The following is a 27,101-nucleotide window of genomic DNA, read 5'->3' on the forward strand; positions in this document are numbered from 1 at the left end:
AGGCCGTCCTCATGGGTGCGGAACTTGGCTATCAACTTCTGCTCGACGATTTTGCGTTGTCGTGTGTCTCGAAGGCCGCCTTGGAGAACGGTTACCCGAAGATCGGTGGCTGAATGTCCTTGACTGCTAAAGTGTTCCCCGACTGGGAGGGAACCCTCCTGTTTGGCGATTGTTGCGCGGTGTCCGTTCATCCGTTGTCGCAGCGTCTGCATGGTCTCGCCAATGTACCATGCTCCGGGGCATCCTTTCCTGCAACGTATGAGGTAAACAACGTTGGCCGAGTCACAGGAGTATGAACCATGTACCTGGTGGGTGGTGTCCTCTCGTGTGATGGTGGTATCCGTGTCGATGATCTGGCAAGTCTTGCAGAGGTTGCCGTGGCAGGGTTGTGTGGTGTCGTTGACGCTGTTCTCCTGAAAACTGGGTAACTTGCTGCGATAAAGGATAGGAGAGGACAAATTCTAAGTGGAAGGCAATAGCAGAACTCTAACATCAAATTAAGAAAACAAAAACAAAGTACTGCGGACGCTGGAAATCAAATTAAGAAATATGGCTCCTTTAATTCATGAGCAAAATGTTGGGACACTGTACCTTTAATTGCAAGATACAGAACAAAGGAGCCCCGTCCTGTCAATCAATTTAACAGACCAATTAGCAGCTCGCCTGCAACTTGAAGGTTAAATGATTGGCAAAAGGACCAATTAAATCACTGCGCTGGGATAGGGCGTTAGTCCGTCAGAGTTTTATCCAATCAGCAAGCGGCAAGGGCGGGCTTTTGTGACATTGTGACCAATCAAACCATGTCAAAGGCGGGACTTCCGGTTGACCACCCTTTCTCTCGGCCATCGTTATTTTGAAATAAAGGTGGTCGGGGGAAGGGTAACCTACCGCCGTCGAAGGAAAAAAATAGTCCCGAATCAAAATGGGGGAAAAAGAAAAATGGGCGAAAATTTTTGAGCGAGAGCGAAGCTGTTAACGCATAACGTCACACAGGAAAGGATCATCTATAAAACAGAAGGGCCTAACCGTTATCTTGCCCCCACCCCCAAATTGTGCGGGGTGGGTGCCGAGGCGGCGCATTGGTACAGAGTAACCGAGAGTTGTGTGAAGAGGAGCGGCGGCCATTTTGTTTTTCTAGGTCCTTCGGCGAGGTGCGCGGTTAACGGCGGAGTCGCGTCGAGTCAGTGCTGGTTATAGAAATAGTTTACCGGTGGTTAGAGTGGTAGTTAGGGGGGGGTGGTTATTAATCGTTAGTTTACGCCCGAGGGTGGGTGGTGGTGGAGGAGAGGGGTTCGCGCCCGCCCGGACACGATGACTCAGTTCCTGCCGCCGAACCTGTTGGCGCTGTTCGCGCCGCGGGACCCGGTCCCGTACCTGCCGCCGCTCGAGAAGCTGCCGCATGAGAAGCACCACAACCAGCCGTACTCGGGCATCGCCGGCTTCGTGCGGGAGTTCGAGGTAAGAAAACGGGCGGCGGGGAGATAGAGAGAGAGAGAGGCCGAGGCCTAGGGGATATGTGCGTGTGAGAGAGGAGGATGAGGAAACCGGAGGGTACAGGGAGAGAGAAACTAGGCCCCGAGGGTGGGGGAAGAGAAGAGAGAAACCAGGCCTAGGTGCAGATGGGATAGGAGAGAGCTAAGGCCCAGGAGCATGCTTCCTCCTCAGACCTGTGTAGACACCCCCCCTCCCCCTTTGGCCGCACGCAGGCCACTGCTTCTGCAAAATTCACTGTCTGCAAAGCGCTTTGAGACGTTTCCAACACATCAGTTAATTTTATATCAATACGTCTTGTGCCCAGGGTCAGTGCTTTGTGCGCCTGACCTTCCTCACCTTTCACAGCCCTGTTGGGTGAAATCCCCAATAATTTTTGTTTGAACAGATGGCTTGTATGTTTTCCTAAATGTCGGGTACTCCACCTTTCTCTCAATTGACTTCTCTATATTTTCCATGTCTACATGGATAGACATAAATAGGTATCCGTATATAAGATATATTTGATTTAAAATTGTTGGTATTTGTCAAGGAAAAGGTTGCCTGGTGGTTCATTTCTCCTGCCTGACATTTGCTGCACCTTCCCTACCTCAATTTTGATTGTGTCTACTGTCTAGTACAAAAGACCACATGGCCATAGTCCCCTCCACCCAGGTATCAGATGATTTCAGGTCTGTGCATCAACCATCGCTGTCTTCTCTTGCCTCTTGGGAGAGGCAAAAAACAACCTTGTAGCCAACTCAGGAGCCCTCTTGAAAATTCCTCTCATTGGTGACCAGACAAGCCCCAGGACATTACAAATCCACATTATTTTGCAGAATACCGTACTCTTGTTTTCCAGAAATTTATCTTGTCATTACTCTATTGAATTTCTCTTCATGCTCCTAAATTCTCCATTCTACATGTTCTTCCTTCCATTTTGCTGAAATCAAGACTTGATGCAGTCTCCTGTTCCTAACTCATTCTACTTGAGGGTATGAATTCCATTTGATCTGTGAATGGGCAGTGATGAGGATAATCTCTTTTGTGGCTCAGAGATTTATTCAGAGAACAATTAACTTATTTATACAGCCACTTTCATGATCTTAAGATATCCCAAAGTGATTTTAAGCCAATTAAGTAGTTTTGAAGTGTAGTCACCTTGAGAAATGTGGCCGCCAACTTGTGCACAGCAAGAGACTATAATGATCAATTGTGTTATTTGAGGGATGAATGTTGGCCAGGACACTGGGAGAACCTCATAAGAAAGGTACACTAACCTCACTTTTGGGACTAGCTTGAATGGTCTTTTAGTACAGTGAAGTCACATTTGTTCATTTTCTGTTGGGGAGGCTGATGTTTTTGGTAGATGGGGGTTTGTACTATTCGGTAAATTTGCATTTATATTAATGCAGCAACAGGGAAAAAACAGCACAATTTAAAAAAATTGCTGCTGATGGGGAGCATTTTCACAGTAAACAGTCATTCTCCTGAATGATTGTATTGTAATTTAGTCACAGTGCTGCATGCATTCTGCAGCAGGCTGCCTAATAGTCTTATGAAATGCATTAGTACTATGGTTTGTAACCTATCAAGGAAAAGTGAAAACTGATGAGCCTTCTGGATTTGATGAGGGAGAATCCTGCATCTGTATTTCTGAATTTTTGATTGCTGCTTTTTTTCACCATGTAGGACCCTAGAGATGCCCCGCCTCCGACAAGAGCCGAGACGCGAGAGGAGCGTATGGAAAGAAAGGTGAGAACTTATGTTTGATGTATGATAGAGTTAAGTACAGTGGGAACTTGGGAGGGGGTGGCGTCAGCCGATGGCTTTTCGAAAAGGGCATCTTGGAAAATGCCTTAGTGTTGCTGTAATTTTTTGAGGGGCCTCATTACTATTTTTCTTTCATTGAAGAGTTATTTTGCTTGCCTATGTTCTCCCCTCGTTTCCTGAAGAGAAAAACTCCTGTAGGGATATGGGTCAATGAGGCTGCAACCTTTCCAGCACCTTACTGAAGTGGCCATTGTGTGGGCGGGCGGGGGCATGTGCATGGGCCGCCTTGAAATTTCGTTATGGAGTCGTCATCACTGAGCCTGATCCTGTTCCCAAGCAGTGTCTACACATAGACTTTTCAGTTGTAGACACTGGATAGAAAGCAGGAGCCCTTCTGATTTCTGTCTTCTCTCTCTCTTTTTCCCCCCCATTATAGCAACCCAGCTGTTGTCTGACTCAACTCAGCTAATTCAGCGTACAATAAGAGTTTGACCCACCTGTGCATCTTAGTGGTACACTAGGTGGTGTCCTCACCTGCAATTCTATCAGGGAGCTCTTAACTGATCTTATTTCAAATGTTCAACATATAATCAAGCCCATCTGCTGACCAGAGGTGGAATATACAATATTGAAAGTTCTCCTAACATTTTTAAAAATTCGTTCATGGGATGTGGGCGTCGCTGGCAAGGCCAGCTTTTATTGCCCATCCCTAATTGCCCTTGAGAAGGTGGTGGTGAACCGCTGCAGTCCATATGGTGAAGGTTCTCCCACAGTGCTGTTAGGAAGGGAGTTCCAAGATTTTGACCCAGCGACGATGAAAGAACGGCGATATATTTCCAAGTCGGGATGGTGTGTGACTTGGAGGGGAACATGCAAGTGGTGTTGTGCCCATATGCCTGCTGCCCTTGTCCTTCTAGGTGGTAGAGGTTGCGGGTTTGGGAGCTGCTGTCGAAGAAGCCTTGGCGAGTTGCTGCAGTGCATCCTGTGGATGGTACACACTGCAGCCACAGTGCGCCGGTGATGAAGGTGGTGGATGGGGTGCCAATCAAGTGGGCTGCTTTGTCCTGGATGGTGTTGAGCTTCTTGTGTTGTTGGAGCTGCACACTCCTGACTTGTGCCTTATAGATGGTGGAAAGGTTTTGGGGTGTCTGGAGGTGAGTCACTCGCCGCAGAATACCCAGCCTCTGACCTGCTCCTGTAGCTGGTCCAGTTAAGTTTCTGGTCAATGGTGACCCCCAGGATGTTGATGGTGGTGGATTCGGCGATGGTAATGCCGTTGAATGTCAAGGGAAGGTGGTTATTGCCTGGCACTTGTCTGGCACGAATGTTACTTGCCACTTATGAGCCCAGGCCTGGATGTTGTCCAGGTCTTGCTGCATGCGGGCTCGGACTGCTTCATTATTTGAGGGGTTGCGAATGGAACTGAACACTGCAATCATCAGCGAACATCCCCATTTCTGACCTTATGATGGAGGGAAGGTCATTGATGAAGCAGCTGACGATGGTTGAGCCTAGGACACTGCCCTGAGGAACTCCTGTAGCAATGTCCTGGGGCTGAGATGATTGGCCACCAACAACCACTACCATCTTCCTTTGTGCTAGGTATGACTCCAGCCATAGGAGAGTTTTCCCCCTGATTCCCATTGACTTCAATTTTACTAGGGCTCCTTGGTGCCGCACTCGGTCAAATGCTGCCTTGATGTTAAGGGCAGTCACTCTCACCTCACCTCTGGAATTCAGCTGGTTTGTCCATGTTTGGACCAAGGCTGTAATGAGGTCTGGAGCCGAGTTGTCCTGGCTTCTATATTCTACTCCTGGAATGCCTATGGATTACCTGGTGATTCTGCTGACTTTCTCCTGTGTGATAGCGAATGTTATGATTTTCCTTTTGCAGAGACGTGAGAAGATCGAGAGAAGACAGCAGGAAGTTGAAAATGAGCTTAAGATGTGTAAGTTTACTGAAGGGTCTGTCAAATTGAATATTGCACCTAATTAAAACTGAGGCTGGCAAGGCATACAACTACACTTGCATTGTCTTCTGATAACCCTGATTAGTACGTTCTCAATGTTTGAATCCGTTGTGGGATTTTTTTTCCCCCATCCAATTCCCTCTGAGCCCATGTATTGAACCCATGTCACAGTTGAACTTGGTTGTTGTTCAACTAGTATGTTTCCCAACAAACTGCTCTGTTAATGTATGGTGTGTTGGGGGAATTATCAGCCAACCAAATATTTCTGCATTTGTTTTTGCTACAAATAGAACAGTTTATCCTTTATTGTGCCGAAATGCCACACAACTAGCAGACAATTAGTGCTGCACCACGTCAAAAATCATAGTACATGCATCAGAGAAGGAGACCATTTGGCTCATTCTTCCCTTCCTCCTCCCTCCTCCCCCCCCCCCCCCCCCCCAGTGCCGATGGTAGCTCTTTAACTATATGCTAATAGGTGAAGGATATGCTTATAGGGTTAGATGAAGCAGGGAGGGAGGAGGCTCGTGTGGAGCAGAAACACCGGCTTGGGCCGAATGGCCTGCTTCTGTGCTGTACATTCTGTGTAATTCTATGTATTGGCTCCATTTGCTTTCCCCATATCTATATTTATATTTTTCAATGCTTGTCCAATTCTCTTTAAAGCAATGTTATGCTCTCTGTCTCAATGTCCACTCGTGGTAAAGCATTCTATGTTCTAATAACCCTTTGGAAAAAAAATCTTCAAATTTCCCCCTTCATTCTTAAATGATTGTTCCAAGTCTGCATTACCGAATTGCCAGATGGTGGAAGCAATCTTTTACTTTGCCCTCATGGCCTTTCATCATTTTGAAAAGCTATGTTGGATCCCCCTTAATCTTCTCTGTTTCGGTGCGGGGGAGGAGGGGGCGAGTAATTGAGCTTTTCTTCGTAGAATTTTACAGAATAGAAGGATGCCATTTGGCCCGTCGTGCCTGCACTGGCTCTTCGAAAGAGCTGTCCAATTTAGCCCCATAACCTTTATGTAAATTAGTCCTTTTCAAGTACATGTCCAATTGCCTTTTGAAAGTTCCTATGGAATCTGCTTCCACCATCCTTTCAGGTAGTGCATTCTAGATCTTAACCACCCTCTGGGGGGGAAAAAAATTCTCATTTCTCCTCTAATTCTTTTTCCAATTATTTTAAGTCTATAACCTCTAGTTACCAACCCACTTGCCAGAGGAAATAGTTTCTCCCTGTTTGCTCTATCAAAACCCCTCATTATTTTGAATACCTCTATTTGGTCTCCCCTTAACCTTCTCTGCTGTCAGGGGAACAATCCTAGTTTCTTCCATCTCTCCACATAACTGAAGTCTATCATCTCTTCTCTACCCCCTCCAAGGCTTTGACGTCCTTCATAGTGTGGTGCCCAGAATTGGACACAATACTCTAGCTGAGGCCTAACCAGTGATTTGTAAAGATTTAGCATGACTTCCTTGTTTTTGTATTGAATGTCCCTATTTACCAAGCCAGCTATCTCATGCTTTCTTAACCACCATATCAACTTGCCCTGCCACCTTCTAAAGGTTTGTAACTGAACCCTCCCCCTCAAAATAGTACCATTTAGATTATACTGCCTCTCCATGTTGTTCCTCCCAAAGTCCATCACTTCGCACTGACCTGCATTAAATTCAAGTGTGGCTGCCCATTTCACCAGTCTGTCTATGTTCTCCTGAAGTCTGCTACTATCCTCACTATTTACTACGTTCCCATGTTTTGTATCATCTGCAGACTTCAAAATTGCACTCCCCATACCCAAGTCCAGGACATTTACGTATAACCAGAAAAGCAAAGATCCTAATATTGATCCCTGAACGACCCCGCTGCGTACTTTCCTCCAGTCAGAAAAACATCTGTTCACTGCTACTCTCTGCCTCCTTTGCCATAGCCAGTTACGCGCCTTTAACAATTGCATGCTGGCTGTCCCTTATTAACCCATGCTTCTCCAAGTGAGAATTAATTTTGTCCTTGACAGCGGTCTCTAGTAGTTTTCCCACCACTGACTTTAGACGAACTAGCCTGTAGTTATCAGGTTTATCCATCTCCCCCTTTTGAATCCTCCCATCCTCTGGCACCATGTTCATATCCAAGGAGGATTGAAAGATTGTGATCAGAGCTTCTGCTGTCTCCACCCTTGCTTCCCAAAGCAACCTAGGATGCATCCCATCTGGACCGGGTGACTTGTTAACTTTGAGTGATGCCAATCTATTTAGCACCTCCTTTCTATCTATTTTTATCCTATCCAGTATCTCTGCTCCCTCCTCCTGTACCACAACATTAACTTCATCCTCTTTTGTGAAGACAGTTGCAAAGTACTCATTCAGTACCTCAGTCATGCCCTCTTACTCCACAAGAAGATTTCAACAAGAATAGGCCATTTAGTCTCTTGAGCCTGTTCCGCCATTCAGTGAGATCATGGCTGATCTGCGAGCTAACTCCATACACCCACCATAGCCCCATATCCCTTAATACCTTCGGTTAACAAAAATCTATCAATCCCAGATTTAAAATTAACAACTGAGCTAGCATCAACTGCCGTTTGCGGAAGAGAGTTCCAAACGTCTATCATCCTTTGCGTGTAGAAGTGTTTGCTAACTTCACCCCTGAAAGTCCTGGCTCTAATATTCAGGCTATGTCCTCTAGTCCTAAACGCTCTAACCAGCGGAAATAGTTTCTATCTACCCTATTAGTTTCAGTTAATATCTTGAAAACTTTGATCAAATCATCCCGTAATCTTCTAAATTCCAGGGAATACAATCCTAGTAATTTAACCCTTGGAGTCCAGGTAACGTTCTAGTAAATCTGCGCTGCACTCCCTCCAAGGCCAACATAATCCTTCCTAAGCTGCGGTATCCAGAACTGAACACAGTACTCCAGGTGTGGTCTAACCAGTGCTTTGTATGGGACATTTGTCATAAACCTCATTTTTCTGTTTTAATTTAATATCTTTCCTTTGTCATCCAGGGAGCTCTAGTTTTGGATGCTCTGTCTTTCTTCCTTTGTTACTGCAATCTCTCAATCCTTGTAAAATTCTAGTGAACCATTGTCCTTTTTCTATAGCTGTACTATTTCTGCAGTGGAGTGCCCTGAAGTCTAGTGTCCATGAACCATTGTGTGCACCCTGCTTCTGTCAGCCATCTGAAAGCAGAGCGCACTATGAATAGCATATGCTGAACATGAAACATGATTGTGACTGCAGCAATTGAGAGTTTACTTTTTTCTGGTCTACCACCAGGGGATCCTCACAATGATCCAAATGCACAGGGAGATGCTTTCAAGACACTGTTCGTTGCCAGGGTGGTAAGTTTTCAGTTTGTATTTAGCTCTCCAATTTTTTTTTAAATGACGTTGGAAACTGGGCACAAATTTAGTGAGGTGCCTGTATTCTGATTTACTTTCACCCAATGTCTATGGGCAGGTGCATTACTCCAGAAGCCCCTGATATGCAGCTTGAAGTCCACTTACTGCTGTCATTGATGCTGTGTATTTCAAAGTATGATATTCAGAATATCCTGGGGTGAGTGCACAACTGACTCCAGGATGTTCTGGAGAAGGGAGAAGAGAACTACTTCAGGAAAACAAATCCAGTTGAATATGCAATCTTCAACATATCCTGAGCGGGTAACTGAGGCTGATGGTAGTGTCTTGTTCCATATGTTGGTAAGGGGTCATCCAGCTACCTCAGGTGCTTTTAAGTTCCAGAAACAGTTATGAAATAAACTGCAAGCAGGCAGGTTGTACAGAGAATCTTTTAGTGTTCGGTAGAGTTGTAACTGTAAACTTTAATTCTATTTATTGTGTTTACTATATATATAACACGGCCAGTAAATAAGGCATGTGTACCTCAGTTTTTATTTTAGTATGATGGGTGTCAAACTTCTTTCTGTCTCCTTGCCATTAAATAGTTTTTAAAAGCCTAGTTTTGGTCTGTTACTGCCCCAAGACTAGTTGAAATGTGAATTTTATTCTTAGTTGCTTAGTTTATTTTTCAAAATCTTGGCTAATTGTCCTATGTTGGATATTCCATCTTTGAGCCCTATCCTTTTTCCTCAGTTGTTTCCCTTTGGCTAAAAGTGTAGGGAGGAATCTATTTTTTTCCTGTCGCTTAGGTGCTGCTTTATTCTCAAGACAGCCTTCAGTATTGAATAAATTGTAGTTGACCTTGGCAGATAAATTTGGATTGATGGGAGAGAAATGGCTGGGCACCTGCTAGACTGAGACCAGTGGAGGAGTAGAAGTGCAACTACTCTGGTGGATTGACTAGTGGTTTCCAACTGACATCAACCTATGCTTAATTCAGAAAGACTTAATGTATATGAGGCACCTTCAGCCTGGGAATCTGACTTCCACGTTGGTGTACGCTATTTTGCTAGCGTTTACAGCCATCATTTTTTGAGTGGTAAATTGCACATTGTATTTTTCGAAACCATTTCTGGTAAGTCTTGAGTAGTTTTTGAGTGATCACTAGCTCTTGTTTTCTCTTCACTACAGAACTATGATACAACAGAGTCCAAGCTGAGGCGTGAATTTGAGGTCTATGGGCCTATTAAAAGGGTAAGCACCTCATAATATAAGAACTGGTTTCAAATTATGGCACCAGTGCTGTTTAAAAGGACACTAACCCTGTGGTTCTTTTTAAATTTGCATGTTGCATATGTCCTGACAGCCATGAAAGTGGGACGAGAACCAAGAACAGGATAGAAGCACAGCAAATAAGTAAATAACATTTTTTGCAGGGGAGAAACATTATTCTTGCTTGTGGGTGGGGCTTTCAAATAAATCCATAATCACGACTCCTAGTTAGTAAGCAGTAAACTAAAAGGTCCTGCAATAAAATCTGAAAATGCGCAACAGGTCAGTCAGCACCTGTAAAGAGAAAAGACAGGTTAACATTTGGGTGTAAGACCCTTGGTCAGAATCATTGACATTTATTTCTCTTTACAGATGCTGATTGACCTGTGCATTTTCATCATATTCTGCTTTTATTTCTAATTTCCAGCATTTGCTGATTTTTCTTTTTAAAGAGCCCTATATGAAGTGTATACACCTAGATATGACACTCATTGCTGTCATTGAATTTTTAACAAATGGAGTCTAAGAGTTAGTAAAAATTGTGAACCTTTATGAACATCCACAGTTATGACGCATTGATGTGTAGACTGATAAATAATCCATTTTTGGGAAGTCGTGTTTCACTGATTCTGCTGACTTCAATTTTTGCAATATTGTGTCTGGAATCGACTTAAGGAAAATGTGTAAGAGATGACATCACCTGATCTTGGGCAAACCCGAAGTAGTAGGAGCAATAATTTTGAGGTTCAAAAAGCACTGAGTGTGGCACAGATACGGTCTTGGATAGTATAAACAAAGTGTATTATTGTACTGTGCACTGTGTAGCAGAGTATTGCAGTTCCAGCTAAGGTTTATTTGGGCTGTAGAGTAGCTTTTGTGTAAATGGTGGTAAATTCTTTTCATTAAAACCAATTTCCGCATAATGCCTTTGCTGGGTTGAGTATTTTCGGTTGATTTATGGTTTAGACTTACACTCAGTACACTACTGCACAATTTCAAACAGGAATTGGTTAGATTTGCAATTTAGCAAGGAGTAAAGGGTTGACCTGAGTGATAAAGCAGGCTGGATGGGCTGAATGGACTGTTTTTGTTGGTCTAAGTAATTAATTTTTTTGTATTATGTTGTTCAGTCCTTGATGTGCTGTTTTTGGTTCTTTTTTCTCCCCTTTCTCAAGATCTACATGGTGTATAATAAGCGGACTGGAAAGCCTCGTGGTTACGCTTTCATCGAATACGAGCATGAGCGAGACATGCATTGTAAGTAATTTGTGTGTTTTTGGGGTGGGAGGGATTTTGGATGGCCAATAGTTTCAGTTCAGTAGCTGCAGTATGTAGTACACCGTATTGCTGTACAATGTTATGCAGCTTGCTGAGTGCAGACTTGAGCCTCCAATTTCGTTTGCATGGCAACCGCTTTCTCTGACTACATCAAAATTTATATTTGCTGGGATCTGCTCCAGGTTGGGGGTCTATTGTGAAAAGATTCTGCCTGGTATGGGCACTGGAAAACTCTTTCTGTGGTTATGATGGTCCCAAATAGATGCACAGAGCAACTTCACAAAAGTTCCATTTTTGTGTCGACCAGTGTGTGCTGAGTCTTGAGGACTATATTTGAAATTTTTCTGGAATCATGTAGCAGGAAATGTGCACCCCTTGCAGGGCATTTAATCCAATATGTCCAGAAGTGTAATCACCCTTGATTTAAAAATGACTGGCTTTCTCAGTAGTTGCTTTTTGCAGTACTGTGCCTGATCCATGCCTTCAAGTCAGAATTAGAAAAAAAAACATTGGCTACTGTGGTGCAACAGTCTTGAGACAGGATTGCACACTAACAAATGTGCCTGTATTGGGGTGACTCTGATTTCTCTAGAATTTAGGATAACTAGTTGTGTAAACTACTGGCCTGGCTGAGGGGTTGAATCCATAGAAAGTGAGTCTGAGTGATGAGGATTCCTGGTACTTGGTGTTCTCAATTTTCATATTGGGGTTTGAGTGTCTTAACAAATATAAACAAAGCTTGCCCGCTAGATGTTAAAATTAACTTTGACTTCACATTGATTGAAGGGTTTGATTAATTTCATAAATCATTTGTCTTCAGTCTCCACTCTCACCTGCATATGAGCTGCTGGGGGGGATAAATAATTAGTTAACAAGTGGCCACGGTATCTGCCATCATCAAATCATTCCCACCAAAATAATGTCTTGATCTGTTGATTCATGTGAGCAAGTTACTAGTGGTGAAAATTGTTTTGTTTAGTGGACCCATGAAAACCTTATTAAGTATGAGACAAGTTTTTTTTGTTCAGCACAGGATTACAGAACTGTCCACTTAAAAATACTGCTGTTTAGTTACTTAAATGGACCAGAGAGAATTGAACAGTTTGTATGTCTGTTAGGCTTTTTCTGGTTGGTATCCCAAAAAAAAAAGTAGATTTTGGGGCATAACCTAATTGTTTATGTATTCTGTGGGACTCATTTGTAAGTGAGCTAGAAGTTGTTCTATTTCAAGGGGGGAAAAAGTCCATTTGGCATTTCCCTATTTGCCTCCTCCCTGGGTAGCTAAAACTTATCCCCCGAAGAGGATACGAATCAGCTTGTCACTGTATTTTGTGACCATAGTTCATAAACCACTCTTGATCATATAGTGGAACATGCATGGTGCAAAGCATAACACCATTGCAAACAGATTGAAAGGTCATCCTTAGAAGGTTGGGAGCAGGTTTCTATAATGGTGAGTACAGCTGAATCCTGATAGACGTACACTATTGCCAAGAAATCCTATGACTCAAATCTAGGATTATGCCTCATTTAGCACTTGCATTGGGAATAGCAATTATTCTTGTCAGTTATGCTCAGACCTGCTTTGTTTATCAAGATTCAACTGTATTTACTCCCAAGGTGCTTTTTAAAAGCACATTATTTTAGAACTGGTGTTGCTGATGGTCTGTAGGGTGCTATTTCAGGTCTGTTACTGTGTAATGATGGATGCATGGTGTGGTAAGTATACTACAGCTTCCAATATTTTGGAAGTGCTAAGGTAGTACATTGAAGTGTTGATAATGATTTATATTTGACTCACTTATTATAGTGAGGACTTGCTTCACAGTTCCTGCTTGACGACTGAAGATGAGTTTAATTTTGTGTTCGTACTGAGCAGCTGGAATCATGTCCTCTCTTGCTAGTCTTATGACGCAAAAAAATGCATTAATATTCAGGATGGGTATAGACACTGGTGCCAGTGCAGGCTACTGTATATAAATAACTCTTAAAGGCACGGGTCACTGCAGCACTGGATTACGTATTCTAATCCTGTGGTTTCCCATTTTTGGAAGTGATTCTGGGAATCCAGTACTGAACCTGTGCCAGTGTGCAAATTAAACGACTTAATTGGTAACTAGTACCTGGCTGCCCTGAAATGCAGCGTTTAAATTACATTGAGTTAACATTTATTTTGAAATGTGTGAGAATATTCTTCCTTTATGTTGTGCACTGTTGCAGCTTTCCTTCCCTGGTGGGATGGGCACGAGCCAGTTGTCCTTCTCAAGTGAAACAGCAGCACTAAGGAAATTATTTTCCTTTTTTATTTAATTGAGGATGTACTTGTCCTCATGAATCAGTCCAGGTATTCAAATCTTTTGCACTTTAACTTCACTGTTGGAGATGATCCGAGTGGAGAGCAAAGACTGATGAGGCAGTTTCATGCTGCCAATTAATGCTTATAAAGTTTTTTAGTAGCTGGGGCATCCCAAGTCTTTTTGTATTTTTAAAGAAAGAGACTTTTTGCGTCATTGGGCCCTTTTCACGGCTGAAAAGGTTTTGAGATACCTCGCCCATCTGTTCTGTTACTTTTTAAAATGCAATGTCACAATAGATGACACTTGCACTGAAAACTCTTGTCCTGGCTTTCTTGATTAAAATGGCCAGTTTAAAAAAAATTAAAAATCAAAATATTCTTTTGAATTCCATTCAGTATGACTTGGGTTAAGCAGCCACCTGCTCCTATATGCAATTTAAGACCATTCTCCTTCAGACTAAATAGCTATCTTTAAATATGTAGTCACCATTTATAAACTTTTGTTCTGGCCATGTGATATTTTCCCTGCTTTGTAATTATATGCTGAGACTGTATACGTTAAATAATAAATTGTGCCGGAATTTGGTTCCTTCAAGGTTGACTGCATAGCACAGGTTTTACTGCACTGGAGTGATTTTTTTTCCATCATGAAGTAAATAAAAATTTAAATTCTGACCTGTTTGGTTCTTAAACGAGGATGAAACCATCTTGTGAAAGGGGCCTCAGTGTTTGTGTGGTATTTTTTAAGAAAATAGTTTGTTTGTGAATTGTACACCGTGTTTGCAAGCTGGGGTATATTAATTCTGTGTTATTTCTATTGTCACTGCAGCCACCATTCTGATGGCAAATGCCACTGCTGGCTTGCAGCTGATGCTAATGCTCCCCTTACATCTCATTGTATGGTTGGTATATGGGTTTGTATGATGGGTAAGAACTCACAATACATCACCACAGTGAGAGGAGAGAGTGATTAAAATACAGTTTATAGATCTAACGAATTTGCTAATGGTGTGCAGTTAAGAGAAAGGTGAGGCTACACAAAACACAATAGAGGTGATACAGAAAAACAAGCTTGAGTGTTTGGAGGGAGGGGCGCAGGCTCTTTGCTGCAAGGTTGTTAGGGTTTAGAAACCTGGGGTAAAGAAACTCAGTGGCCTTGTCTCTTATTCCTGTCTTTGGGATCTGCACCTACAAAGACTATAAATTTAAAAATTTGATGCTTTGCGTTACTGTGTGGAAAGGTTAGTGGAATGGGAATTAAAATCTAGCTTTGATGTGAGGTCTCTGTTCCAAACGGGTCAGTATACTTGCTTGGGTTTAGTTATATAAACATGCTAATGATTGAGAGTAAATCAGCTTAGAATTCCCATTCCCCTCTCTCATCCTTTCCCCTCCCATGGCAGTAGTTGTCCCGCTGGTGAGATGATTTGATCCTGTTTTGTTTATCCTAACATCCAAGTTAAGCCAAGCGTCCACTAACTTTGACAGTTGTAATTTGTTCCGCCATAGTCAGGTTGAAGCACTGAGTTGCTTCATTCCATAGCTGCTAATTTCCTTATCTGATGCTTCTAGTGGTAGAAGGTTTGTGTCTGGTGACAAGAGGGGTAAGATTTGCAGATTTTGGCCCATCATCAGGGTGTCCTACTTCCTGTTGGCTAATTGTGGAGCAGTATTTGGCGATATCTATCTTTCTACCTGGAAGGGTGTGCGGGATAACTTCTGCGACTTGCTGGAGAGGAGATAGAAGCTTAGTATTGGAGCCTATTTGTATGGCGGATCCTTTTGTTTCAGACAAAAGGATTCTCCAAACAAATGGACTTTCCGGTTCTTTCATTTAACCCTCCTTAAATGATGCATGAACTTGTGTTGGGCACTAAAAACACATCTGTTAGCTGGTGCAATAGCTGTCCAATACCGAAGTTCAGTTCTCGTATGTGTCCCTAATTCTAAGGAGTAACGGTGGTGACTGAGCACTAATTCTAAATAATAAAGTTGAGCACATGTGTTTACATTATATTTTAGTCTTCAGACTAATCCAGAAAATTGAGAATTGATGATCCTGGCATTGTATTTAATTTTCCTGTGAACAGGATTGGTGTCCCTGGAGATTTCTAGTGTTGGATATGGGAAAATGAAGTGTGCACCATGGTTATTTAAATGTGGATAAAAAATAAGTATTTGCATTATATGTAGCTCCTGACATGAGGATGAGACACCCCATTTACACTATTAAAATGTGAGGCTTTTGAAGTCAGGTTTGGCCTTTGGGCTTGGGTTCTATTTTGTCATTAGTGCTTTAGGGTGTCTTTTTGTGTGAGGTTTATGGAAAATTGTGGTTGCTTATGAGTGAGCAAAGCAAAATATGCAGACCCTAGAGGCAGTCATGATCAGGTCACTGTACTTCTGCACCCCTAGAACTACTAAAGTAGTGTAGCTTTTGTTTTAAAAAAAAATGTTGCCTACTTAAAATAGACCACTTATCTCCACTTTACTTTTCTCTGTGGAAGGCATTTGTGGTGTGCACATGGGATAGTTGTTGATACGGGGCTAGATTAAGAAAAGCAGGGTTGACGAAGCTGAAAAGTTTTTTTTTAAGTTTCACTTTTTAATTACTTGAATTCATATCTTGCAGTTAGAACCCCCACTTAAAAGCTGAACACAAGCACTCACCCGTGTACGCTTGTGCTTAATACTGTGTGCTCACTTAACCTCCCCCAATGTGCTGCTTTTCCCACTAGTTTTGTTGCTAAGGAGTGAGAGATTTAAGCATTGCTGAGCTTAAAAGGAATTGGAGCAGCTGTTGACTACTGGGGTTGGGGAGGAGGAGGAGAGAAGTAGTGAAGGGGACATCAAAATTGCAAAAAGGAATTGTGTAGCCATCCACCTGATTTTAAAATGCAGTGGGTTATAAGATTTAATGAGCCCCTCTAACTTCCTGAGCTGAAAGTCTAGAGATTTTGCAATGCGGGAACATGAAGATCTAAACAGTAAGCCTAGCAATTGCTTTGCAGCTTGCTTAATGGAGCAATCCATTAGTTTGAACTGCAGTTGTGCAGCAATCTGTCCAAACCAAAACTGATTTTTTTTTAGACAATTGTATTTAAAGAATCAGTGAGTCAAATTTATTTTAATACCTTTTTATTTTAAAAAAATGTTGGCTCACTTGGATTTCCAACTAAGGCATTAATTCCTAACCAGTCGCTTCCGATGCCTGCTCCAGGTATCACTGTAAACCCTCGGTACTCTACATTGGACTAGTTGCAGTAAAACTTTACAAGGGATAGTCAAATCTATTCTAACCACAAAGGAAGAGTTTGTGGAATAACATATGCAGAATAACACTAATATAATTGGATTTAGGGTTACATTTCTGTAACATTTATAATTAGTAACGTATAATTACTTAAAGTACAAAGTTAATAGCGCAGGTACTTGACACTTGAGCCACTGATGAGTCCTTAATTTCACTCCTGTGGACACATGTAAGCTTAACACACTCAAAAGGAAATGATCTTGAACAGTTCAAGGCATATCAGACTATTGTGTGTATGAGCACAGCCTACGGAAGAAATGCCGTAGAAGACTGTATAGTGCTGAGGGGTTATGAAAAAGTATGATTTGCCCTGTCGGCTGGTCCTGGATTGTCTGCCTGTGCTGGCTTTTTTTTAAGGCATCAGCTCCCACACTGACACTGAAACACTACTGACTGTAAGAAAGCAGTTCAAATGCCAGAGGTAGCCATTTCTGTAATGGCAATACTAAGCTGAAAAAATAATCACTTAAAATACAATTTACGTTTATACTTAAAATACAATTTTAAGTATAAACGTAAATTTTCAACGCTTCTTTTCCTTTTCTCCCACTTTTTATCTCTTCAACTTTCTGTGTAATCGAACGCAATCTATCAAGTGGGAGACTGAGATTAAACTAGTTACCTTGTAGACCAAAACACTAGTGCAGATTTGATGGGCCTGATGGCCGGTATCTGTGTTGTAACATTCTTGATTCTATCTGCACTAATGCCTTTTCCCCTTAAAAAAAAAACTCATGCAAAACACCCTCAAGTCACAAGCAAGGCCGGGTCTAGGAAGGGTTGCCTCACCTCTCCGTTGCCTGAGCACTTCCCTGACATGTGATTCATCATTGGAAGGATTAATGGTAGATTTCAGTTTCATTTAAACATCGCTGTCCAGGAACTGTTCCCTGTAGCATTGGCATATCCGCATCTATTTTAATTAGTTAGGCAAACGACGCTGGAACCTTCAGCTTAAGTGAACTCTACACTTTCCCTAGGAACTTAAAGGGGCTTTCAGCAACTTGTTGGAAGGGGGAGAGGAGTAGTTTGGGGTTAAACTTGTAGATAACAGACACGGCAGGAGAGGGGACGTACATAACTGGGGATGGCCAAATCAAAACCGGTGCAGAGGTATGAAAATATCAGGAGTTTAGGAAAGCGAAACAGTTAGGTAATTTAGAGCTGAAATATGGAAGCTAGTTTGTTAACTATAGTAATGACGCTTCCAGTTTTACTCCCTTAAGGCTAAAATTACAACATCCTTTTATTTAAAAGCTTTTATATATTGGCTAAAGTCACTAAAGCATCTCTACATTTTCACAGATTTTATAATCTATGCATCATAACACAATTTGGAAGCTATAATCATGTACATTAACATTTTTGAATTCATGATTATCAGAATTGTCAAATCAGATAAACTCATCAAATCTATGGACATCAAAACAATTCTGTCCACTTCCCACTGATAGATCTTTTAAATCTATGTGAAATTTAAACACTGGCTTAGTTATAAGTGGTCTGTAAAGTGACACCACATTGGTAACAAATTCCAGCCAGTTTATACCATACCTCGGGAGCTGCAACATCTTCTTTGGCTGGCCTATAATTTTTTTTTTAAATCTATATGTTTAAATACTGCTTCCTTTGAACATCACTGCCTCTGAGTGATGTTCCCAGGTCAGTATGTGATGGAAACTTGCACTCTGGGTGCTATCTTGATTTCTATCTAGGTTATAAAATACTTGCCTTTGTGTGCATTTTGTCTTTCCCCTCCTTCCCCATCGGGACATTCAATCTACTGCTAACGACAAAGTTTGAGGAATCCACTATGGGCCGTAATTCTGGGAAGCCAGCAAATAATTTTTCACACCGTTGAGAGTAACGTGGCTATCGATAATGTAATAGAAATTTCTTTTAAAAACCCCACTCCCTTTTTTAAATCCTGAATCGTTTTCTTCCTTTCACCCTGATGTCTTGCATTCAAATTTAAAAAGTTCTGAACATCCTAGACAATGTAGGCTTTCAAAAGGGGATTCTGCAGCTCAGTGCCCATTCATACATATTTAAAACATTTTCAAAACTTGTTAATGCAAAGAGCCTTTTTAAAAACAAAAGTTGCTCAAAAAAAATCACGCTCATCAGGTAAATTTGAGCCAGGTGCTCAGGTAAGCTGGTGTGGAGGGATTCCCAGTCTACATCGTGGAGGCCTTTGATACTCTAAGCAAATGGAAGCTTGCGAGAACACAGAAGCAATGCTGGATTGGTAAAACAGGGTATTTTAATTACATTGGTAAAACATGGTAAAGGTTTTTTTTTTCATTTTTAAAAAAAATACACAAGGGATTGTCTGGCTTGTGTTGAATTTTTCATACCTAATATTAACTCGAATGTTCAAAGAATACCTGGTATTAAAGAGGGATTCTCGCCATCTTTGCTCCTCGGTTTGGGAGAAAACTCAAGATTTGGGGGAACTTTTTTGTTTTATTGTGCAATTGCTGAGTCACCTCATGGAGGGGATACCCGGAATGAACTATTACGGCTGAGTTTGAGGGAGGTGAATTAATGTATGTCGTCAAAATGCAGCATGATTTCTGGATTAGCCGCTGTAGGCTGCTGTCCATCTACATGTGTTAATCCGGCTCCTTGGAATTGCCTGGATCTCAGCTCCAAATGAGTTGAGGTTATGTGTTTGTCAGTGAAACTGATTATCGCTTCATTTGGAACAGAAAACATGAGGGAGAAGGGAAGAAGGATGCTCATGTTATGTTCTGGCGGTAGAAGGGGTCCTGATAGTGAGACCCCCCTCTTTTTAAAAAAAAAAATTATCCAAGCTCAAATTTTTTTTGGCAACCCTTTTTGTGCTAATGTTTCCAGCTTTTACTTTCCCCTCTGATCAGACTAGACAATCAGAAATTGTACATTTGTCCACTTGTTGGTGTATTTAGTCTGCTTACATTTTCATCAACCCAAGGGCTTTTACTTTGACAGTACTATTGCTGGCAGGCATGCTTGCAGGAAGTGCAGCATGAACGGAGCAATCTCCAGAGTTCTGACTATATTGTGGGTCTTGCAATCTGTTAGATTGGGTGACTCATTAAAGATACAAAGTCAGTCCTCTGCACCTGTGCAAGTGTGCAGACACATTGTGCTTCAATCCAAGGACAAAATTTAGAGCTTCATACAAAGCAATCCCACATGCAGATCAAATAGCTCCAAGTAGGATGTTTCTCTCTCTATAAAGACTTTTGACCTTTTACGAATGCACAAAGTGCAGGTCCACATTTGGAAAACTAACTGGCTTTTATTTGGAGTGGTAACACCAACCAGGACAGATGTAAAAATGGCTCATGGAGGAGTCTTCATTCGAGCCATCTCCCAGGACCCCAATTTATATAATATAAAAATGTCGTAATTTCTTTCACTTCATGGTTCCCATGCCTTAGGAAGTCTAGTTGCCTGTGAGGGATTGTGAGATCTTGTGCCCTGATGAAAAGTTACACGGTAATGATTCCTGGAGTTGAGCAGCTGGCCAGATATTTCCTACATCATTGTAGGTGTGTGTCACTACTCATCTTGAAATTAGTCACATTGTTTACCCATGTGTCAGCTCTGAGCTATCGTAAGTTGAAAATTAAACACAGTTGAATATACAGTTTCCTTGTAAGGGGGTGCCGTTAGTATTTCTGGGAGTCTCTTTTTTTTTTTCTCTGTTCCTGTGCCTTGTGACCGTGGTGATAATCTAAAACTTTGAAAATCCAACAGGTGATGGTAAGAACTGAAATTCGGCTCTTTCTATTTTTATATTTGAAATCTCCTGGCTGATTGGTAGGTTTGGTTACATTTGAGAGTACAGTTTTAGTTATAACATGTTGCTGTGTTAAGGATAAGTCTGTTCTGGATTGTACTTCGCCTGATACCTTGAGCTCTGTTTTTACCCAACCAGTAGTGTTTTGTTTCAAGTAATGAGAGAGTGAGGGCTTTAATAAAAGTATGACAAAAAATAAAATTAGGAGCACTTAAAAGTGGTTTTAAAAGAACAGGTTTACTAGTACAAAGCATTCTATGATAAGAGCAAGCCAAAACGCCATTGAAGTTGTCCTGTGTGTTGAATTCAGCTGTGTAGAAGTTGGGGTTCTTTGGACATTCGAATTGGCAGTGTTAGCACAGAGTAAATTTGAAAAGAGGAAAAAGCCACAAGTCAGACATTTTTCTCTGATAATGTTTTTTTTTAAAAGTAAGTAAATATATTATCTTTTGAATATGCTTGTTAAAGTAATCAAACGCCCGATGTAGAAAATTCTTAAAAACCAAATCGCTGCTGAAAGCAGGTAAGGTGCAGTAAGTAAAGGGTAAATCCTCAGCAGCAGAAAGTTACAAACAGTGGAAGTCGAAACACTGAACATTGTACCATCTGTTGGCAAGATAGCGCGTCCCGATTTTCATGAGTGCAGGGGGCTAAAGTGCAGTTTTTGTAAGTAAACTTACAGGTAAAATCTCTTTTCTTTTGTTAGTGGTGCTGTGTAGTGCTTATATCGACTTATTTTATTTTTCCTCTTCGTCCCTCCTCCTCCAGTTCCTGTTTTTAATCCATTTTTCTTTCTCCCTGGTGGTGTATAGCGGATGGAAAGCAAATTTTTAAAAATCTTAACACAGGATCTTGCAACCCTGGTCAAAATGGCCCTGTTTTAGTGTGACTGGAGGCATAGTCCCATTGTTTCTTTAGATATGAGTGATGCGATGAATGAAAATGCTGAACTAGGCCACAAAAAATGCAAAAAATTTTTCCCTCTATCCTGAATTTGCACTAATTATGCGGAGGGCAGAGATCTTCGTTTTTAAACAGAATTCGGTAATTAAATGGTAACGTAGCTCTGGAGGATAGGGGACTGGTTAGTTTGAAAGAAAAACTTAACCAAGCTCGAGTGGGAGAGCTTGTGGTCTGTTCTTGAACCTAAAAAAGTGGGAGAGGCTGGATGTTGCATGGTGGTTTCTTTCTTGTCAAGTGTCTGACATTGAGTCCATTATAATGGCTCTAGGTAAGGATTTGTTTGAGTTGGGGAAGTAAATAGCATTGATCAGCCTTCCATTTCAAGGGGTGACTGAATAGCATATGCCCCTCCACCCCCACCCCACCCCAAAATTGCTAGCCCTTTTGGAAAGTGGAGACATTTTTATCAGATTGACTCCCTTTCCCATTCCATCAATTTGTTTGCCACAGTGGTTAGTTCCTGTATTGAAAACAAAAATGCATCATAGCTTAGCTTGAAATGGCCAGAGTTGCTGATTATTTTGTGGGAGCTAAACCTCCCCTATTTAAATCTTGGCCTGGTCTGTAGCTAACACTGTCAATTTGGGGTAGACGTGTTCTGTTTTTATGCTGCACCCTTCAGTCAGTCCTGAGTTAAAAGCACTGTGTTTCTCTGTTAATGATTTGAGTTGGGTGTCCTGACACGTCAGTTGTTGGATAACTTTACAATCGGGTGCTGTACAAGGGTTTTCAACCATTCAAATTAGTTGCCCTGTTTTCAGTTGCTTTCAGAATTGGCTTCATTTCCATTTTCTGTTGCAAGACAACCAGTGACAATTTTTTTAAAAGTCAATAATGTAGTCCATTTTGGAAAAGGTAATACGCACAAAGATGCAGATCTGTTCCTAAATTTCTCACCAAGTCTGATTTCCATGGTGCTATGTGAGGAAATCTAACAATGGGACCTAAAGGGCTGACCAATATGGGAACATTTAGGAGCTTTGGGTATTTTTTGGGGCCTAAATTCCCCCTGAATCTAGCAGAACTTGGCTGAGTAAGGTGAGCGAGTGTGACGAGTGCTTGAGTAATGGATTCAATTAACAATTGTTCTAATAGATGTTTTTTTTCCCTTTCCAGGATTATATCTCAATGGTTCAGTGTTGTAAATTAGCCAGGGTTGGCTCTTCCCTTTTCCAATGAAACCAACTCTTTGTTGCAAAAGTGACACAATTTTAAAGCTCCTAAATGTGAAGATAAGAGCCCAAAAAGCAGTTTTTCAGAATGCAGTGTTGTATTGGGAAAATGAGGAGCCAGCCCTGGTTCTTGCATTTCATTTAACAGCCTGCTTCCAAATGTTGAAGGAGGAAGGGGGGGAAAACAGAACTCATTTTTTTTCCCTAAAGTTTTTGTTTCTGCATGAAAAGTTAATATTGTATATTTTTCCTTTTAAAAGGGGAGGGGATGGGTGGGGCTTTGCCATGTTCAATCCCACTGACTTTTAGTTGCTGTTCTGGGCACGCTCTGTTGCAGCTGCATACAAACACGCAGATGGCAAGAAGATTGACGGGAGGAGAGTTCTGGTTGATGTGGAGAGAGGCCGCACTGTCAAAGGATGGCGACCAAGGAGACTCGGTAAGATTGTAAAGAACACCTGATTAGAGCTCCCTGACTAGTCTGGTACAGAGGTTCCCAAACTCTCTTGTTGAGGCCCCTGGGCCTTTGGAGATTCGTGTTTTTCTGCGTGTCTCAGGATGTTAGGAACGCTTCTTAATTTGAAATTGAAGATCAGTGCAGATATCAATTCAGGCACAGATCTATCTGGACTGTAATAAATACGTGAGTCACAGATGCAGCCTTGCGTAGCTAGAGGAGGTGCACTATGGGGCATTCTCTGCATGGTAAGGGAGATTTGAATCCCCGCTGATTTGTTAATTTGTAGAAGTGGACATTGGGCCTATTAAAGCTGCTTCTGGTCCCCTGGCCAATAAACTTCACTCGGCCAATGCTGCCTAACACTAGTTGTGGTTATTCATCCTATTGCTTTGTGTGCAAACGGAACAGCCATTTTGTGCACAGCAAGGTCGTCTTCACTGCCCTTACACAATAAAACAATTTTTTTGGGGGGGTGGGGAGGACTCAAACATTTCTCATGTAATTAGGCACTGTATAAACAGAAGTTCTTTTTGCCTGATTTGGACTCTGAACTGAGCACAACATCTGAATTATCCAGTCTGAACAGTGGACTTGAAGCAGTAGGTATTCCTGCTGAGTGTACTTGCATAAGCAGGCTCTTTACACCCTTTCTCTTGCGTTCACTGAGTACAGTAAATTGGGGTTTATTTTGAGAGGAAGACAGTCCTGTTTAATAACTAATGCAAGTGCTGCTGATGGGTCAGTAGTAAAGTACTCTTTCCCAGTTCCAACTGAATCTCAAGTTCACCTATTGAGTAGACAACCCAGTGTAATTAACACGCTCTTATTTCACCATTCACAGGGGCACAATGTCCTGCATATGGACCCAATGTGGGTGCAGTGGTGTCATCTGTCGTCGTCCCGTCTCTTCCCCCCCCCCCCCCCAGTCTTTTTGAAGATCAAGCTATTCCAAGGATTTGCACCAATTTTGCAACTGCCCTTTTTCCCCCTCCTGTGTTAACAAAAAGTGAGAGTGAGGGTACTGCAGTGCACTTTGTAGGTTTAGAGTGTGGAGCCTGACCCTTCCCTTTGCTTTGTCTGTGTCAAGTGCTGAGATTTGATTGTGCTGATGAGAGTGGGTGAACAGTTGAAGGAGTGGTAACGTCCCAAATCTGATTGTGCCATTGACATACAAGCATTGAGTTTGGTTGTTTCTTTTGCAGGTGGTGGGCTTGGGGGCACCCGCAGAGGTGGTGCAGATGTTAATATCAAACATTCTGGTCGTGATGATGCGCCACGATATGACGAAAGGTGAGAAACATAGCGGTGCAGTAACTGACATACAATGACAATAACCACTTGTTAAGGTGCTAACCTAGGGACTTTGCATTTAATTACACTGGTAACCTCCAGTGGTGTCAACTGTGTTCAGTAAACCCGAGATCCAATTATAAATGTGACCAGTCTCCGCTTGTGGGAGGTGTGGTGATATTTTAGAACGCTTTGTACTATATCAGTAGGCACCATAATTAAAATACATGTTCGGCTCCATTTGACTATCCAATAGTAATGCAGCTCACATAATTTTTTCTTTGCTGCAGCTGTTCCTGATTCTGGGCGATCTTTTACTTCTCTCGGGGAAACCTTTTTATTTATTGTGATTTTTGAGGGGGTGTGGGGGTGATGAATGGAGCTTACATGCCTTTCCCACCTGAGAAGGTGGGCAAGCTTTCCCAGGTCTGTGCTGCTGCTTTGAAACCCAGCACCAGAATGTGGCCTGTGTTTGCATATCCTCATAGCTGCATAGTCGAAACAGGGAACTTGCTGTATGAAGGGCTATATTTATGTCTTGCCACAACTGGGTGCAGTCTGGGAGGATTTTGCTGCTGGGGAAGGAAGAGAAAGAAACTTGGATCTAGCTTTTTTTATTGAAAGTCAACAGAATAGCATTGCTCCAATGGAGAACCACAACCTGCAAGTGCTGCTCTTGCCATTTTTGCTTGTGCGCTGATAGTCCCAGTTGGACGCATCGCAAGACTGTTTTACACTGCCTACTGCAGCTCTCGGGAGTTATGATTGCAATTATTCTCCAGAACGTTGTTGGGCTCCAGTAATGGTAGATGCTGGCAGTGACAAAAGCTCTGGAAAATAGCCACGTAACGACTGAATTAAGCCCTGTTTCAGAACAATTCAAAGGAAAGCAGCAGTAGGCCCAGGAATTGAATAACTGGCTTAAAATTCCATTTTTTTTTAGTTGCCCTTTATTCTGCAATTATTGACGTTCACTTTTGATATACTTGCACAGTTGATGTGCTGAAGTGCAATTCAGGTAATGATTCAAGTCCTGTTGCTGTGTTTTATGCGGTCGATTTGGTTTTATTAGTTTCTTTTGATTATCAGTAAATGCATTAAAAGTGGTTTAGACCCTAATGTGGTGCCATTCTCTAGCTAGCTCAGTAAATCATTGCACCTCACTGATATGCCCCACTTCAAGGAAATGCTCGGTGGCAAAAAAAAGTTTGAACTTGTGTCACCGGAATCTTTCTAAATAGTTCGGGTTAATTTATTTCTGAATCTCTGGATTAATTTAAATTTTCTCCCTTAGGGACCGGGATCGAGAACGAGACCGGGATCGTCGTGAGCGCAGTGAGCGTAGCCGTGAAAGAGACAAGGAGCGCGAGAGGCGTAGAAGCCGTTCCAGAGAGCGGCGCCGCCCCCGATCGCGTAGCCGAGAGAAGGAAGAGAGGAAGGCACGTACCAGCCGTGAGCGAAGCAGAGAGAAAGATAAGGACAAAGATCGGGATCGCAAACGGCGCAGCCGTAGCCGTGACCGTAAGAGAGAGCGAGAGCGTGACAGGGATAAGGATAAGAAGGAAGAGCGTACAGACGTAGACCAGCCTGAAGCGGGTGACGGACCTCATAATGACGCACAGCCAATCGATGTAGCCGTTGATCCAGTTGAGCCTAAACCTGAAGCAGAGGAGAAGAGTAGAGAACGGGGAGATAGGGATAGAGAACGGGAACGAGACAAGGATAGAGATAAGGACAGAGATAGAGACCGTGATCGGGAACGTAGACGAAGCCACCGAGACAGGGACAAGGATAGAGACCGGGACAGGAGGAGAGACAGGGAACGGGACCGTGATAGAGATCACAAGCGAGACAGAGACAGGGACCGGGATAGAGACAGGAATAAGGAATCTGACAAACTGCAGGATAATGGGATTCCAGAGCAACTTGAGGAAACCAGTCAGGACATGTACATGGATCAGGAGTCGATGCAGTCTGGAGATGGATTCATGTTGGCTGAAAACGGATATCAAATGGAGCCACCCACGGAGGGTTACTGAAAAGGCCTGTGTTCAAAGTGAACTTTTACAATTGGACCAATACTTTCATTTTCCCTGTTTTCTTGACAGAAATCGCAACTTTATTTTGTTTGTTGGTTTTAAGCTGTAGTGAAGGAAGTTTTCAGCACGAGGTATTCGTTGCTTTTTCTTAAGGTGGGTAAGTTTTAGTGACTGTATCGTAGCAGATGGTTTGGAATCCTTCTCTTGAGCCTTGTGAAACTCGGTTGGTAAATGTCATTAATTCCTTTTTATGGTCTAATACACAATAAACCCAGTTTTAAAGCCATCCGATTCAACTGTGTACTCTTATGTACAGGTGTCCATCAGTGAGGTGTTGGCTTGGGGGATCATTTGCCGCATTGTGCACCTGTGATTACATCAGGTACTCAGTTGCTTCTAGTGAGTATAAGACCCTGGTGGAGTGATGGGCTTCCGTTGCTGTGTGCTGTAATAATTCTACATTGCAGTCTTCGAAGGTAATGGATAAGAGGGCAAAATGGGCAGTTTTGTTGGAAAGATGTCTACATCAGCCTTTAAACAGTCTGATTAAAATTTAAAACAATAAACGTCTTTACATATGTGTCACTGGTGCTTGTCGTGTGTCTTTTGTGGTCCTGCATTTCTACCATCAACACCTCAAAATTGATCCCTTGGTATTTCAATATTTGCTTAGCTG

General features: G+C 42.2%; 1 protein-coding gene across 1 annotated transcript; it reads left to right on the forward strand.

Annotated features, from left to right (window-relative positions):
- Window positions 1-1,133: 1,133 nt before the first annotated feature.
- snrnp70 (small nuclear ribonucleoprotein 70 (U1)) lies at window positions 1,134-27,010 on the forward strand. The gene is made up of 9 exons (XM_067974465.1): window positions 1,134-1,458; window positions 3,163-3,225; window positions 5,138-5,192; window positions 8,488-8,552; window positions 9,744-9,806; window positions 11,000-11,081; window positions 22,974-23,075; window positions 24,299-24,386; window positions 25,681-27,010. The coding sequence occupies exons 1-9, from the start codon at window positions 1,312-1,314 to the stop codon at window positions 26,423-26,425; spliced, it is 1,410 nt and encodes a 469-aa protein (XP_067830566.1). The 5' UTR covers window positions 1,134-1,311; the 3' UTR covers window positions 26,426-27,010.
- Window positions 27,011-27,101: the final 91 nt, after the last annotated feature.

This window comes from Heptranchias perlo, chromosome 40 (assembly GCF_035084215.1).
Source record: "Heptranchias perlo isolate sHepPer1 chromosome 40, sHepPer1.hap1, whole genome shotgun sequence".
Lineage (NCBI taxonomy): Eukaryota > Metazoa > Chordata > Chondrichthyes > Hexanchiformes > Hexanchidae > Heptranchias > Heptranchias perlo.

Bases quoted from the DNA above. Each gene is read 5' to 3' on its own strand.
- snrnp70 (XM_067974465.1), top strand. From the start codon at position 1,312: ATGACTCAGTTCCTGCCGCCGAACCTGTTGGCGCTGTTCGCGCCGCGG. The intron at 9,807-10,999 runs GTAAGCACCTCA...CCCTTTCTCAAG, and splicing joins TCTATGGGCCTATTAAAAGG to ATCTACATGGTGTATAATAA. The intron at 11,082-22,973 runs GTAAGTAATTTG...GCTCTGTTGCAG, and splicing joins GCATGAGCGAGACATGCATT to CTGCATACAAACACGCAGAT.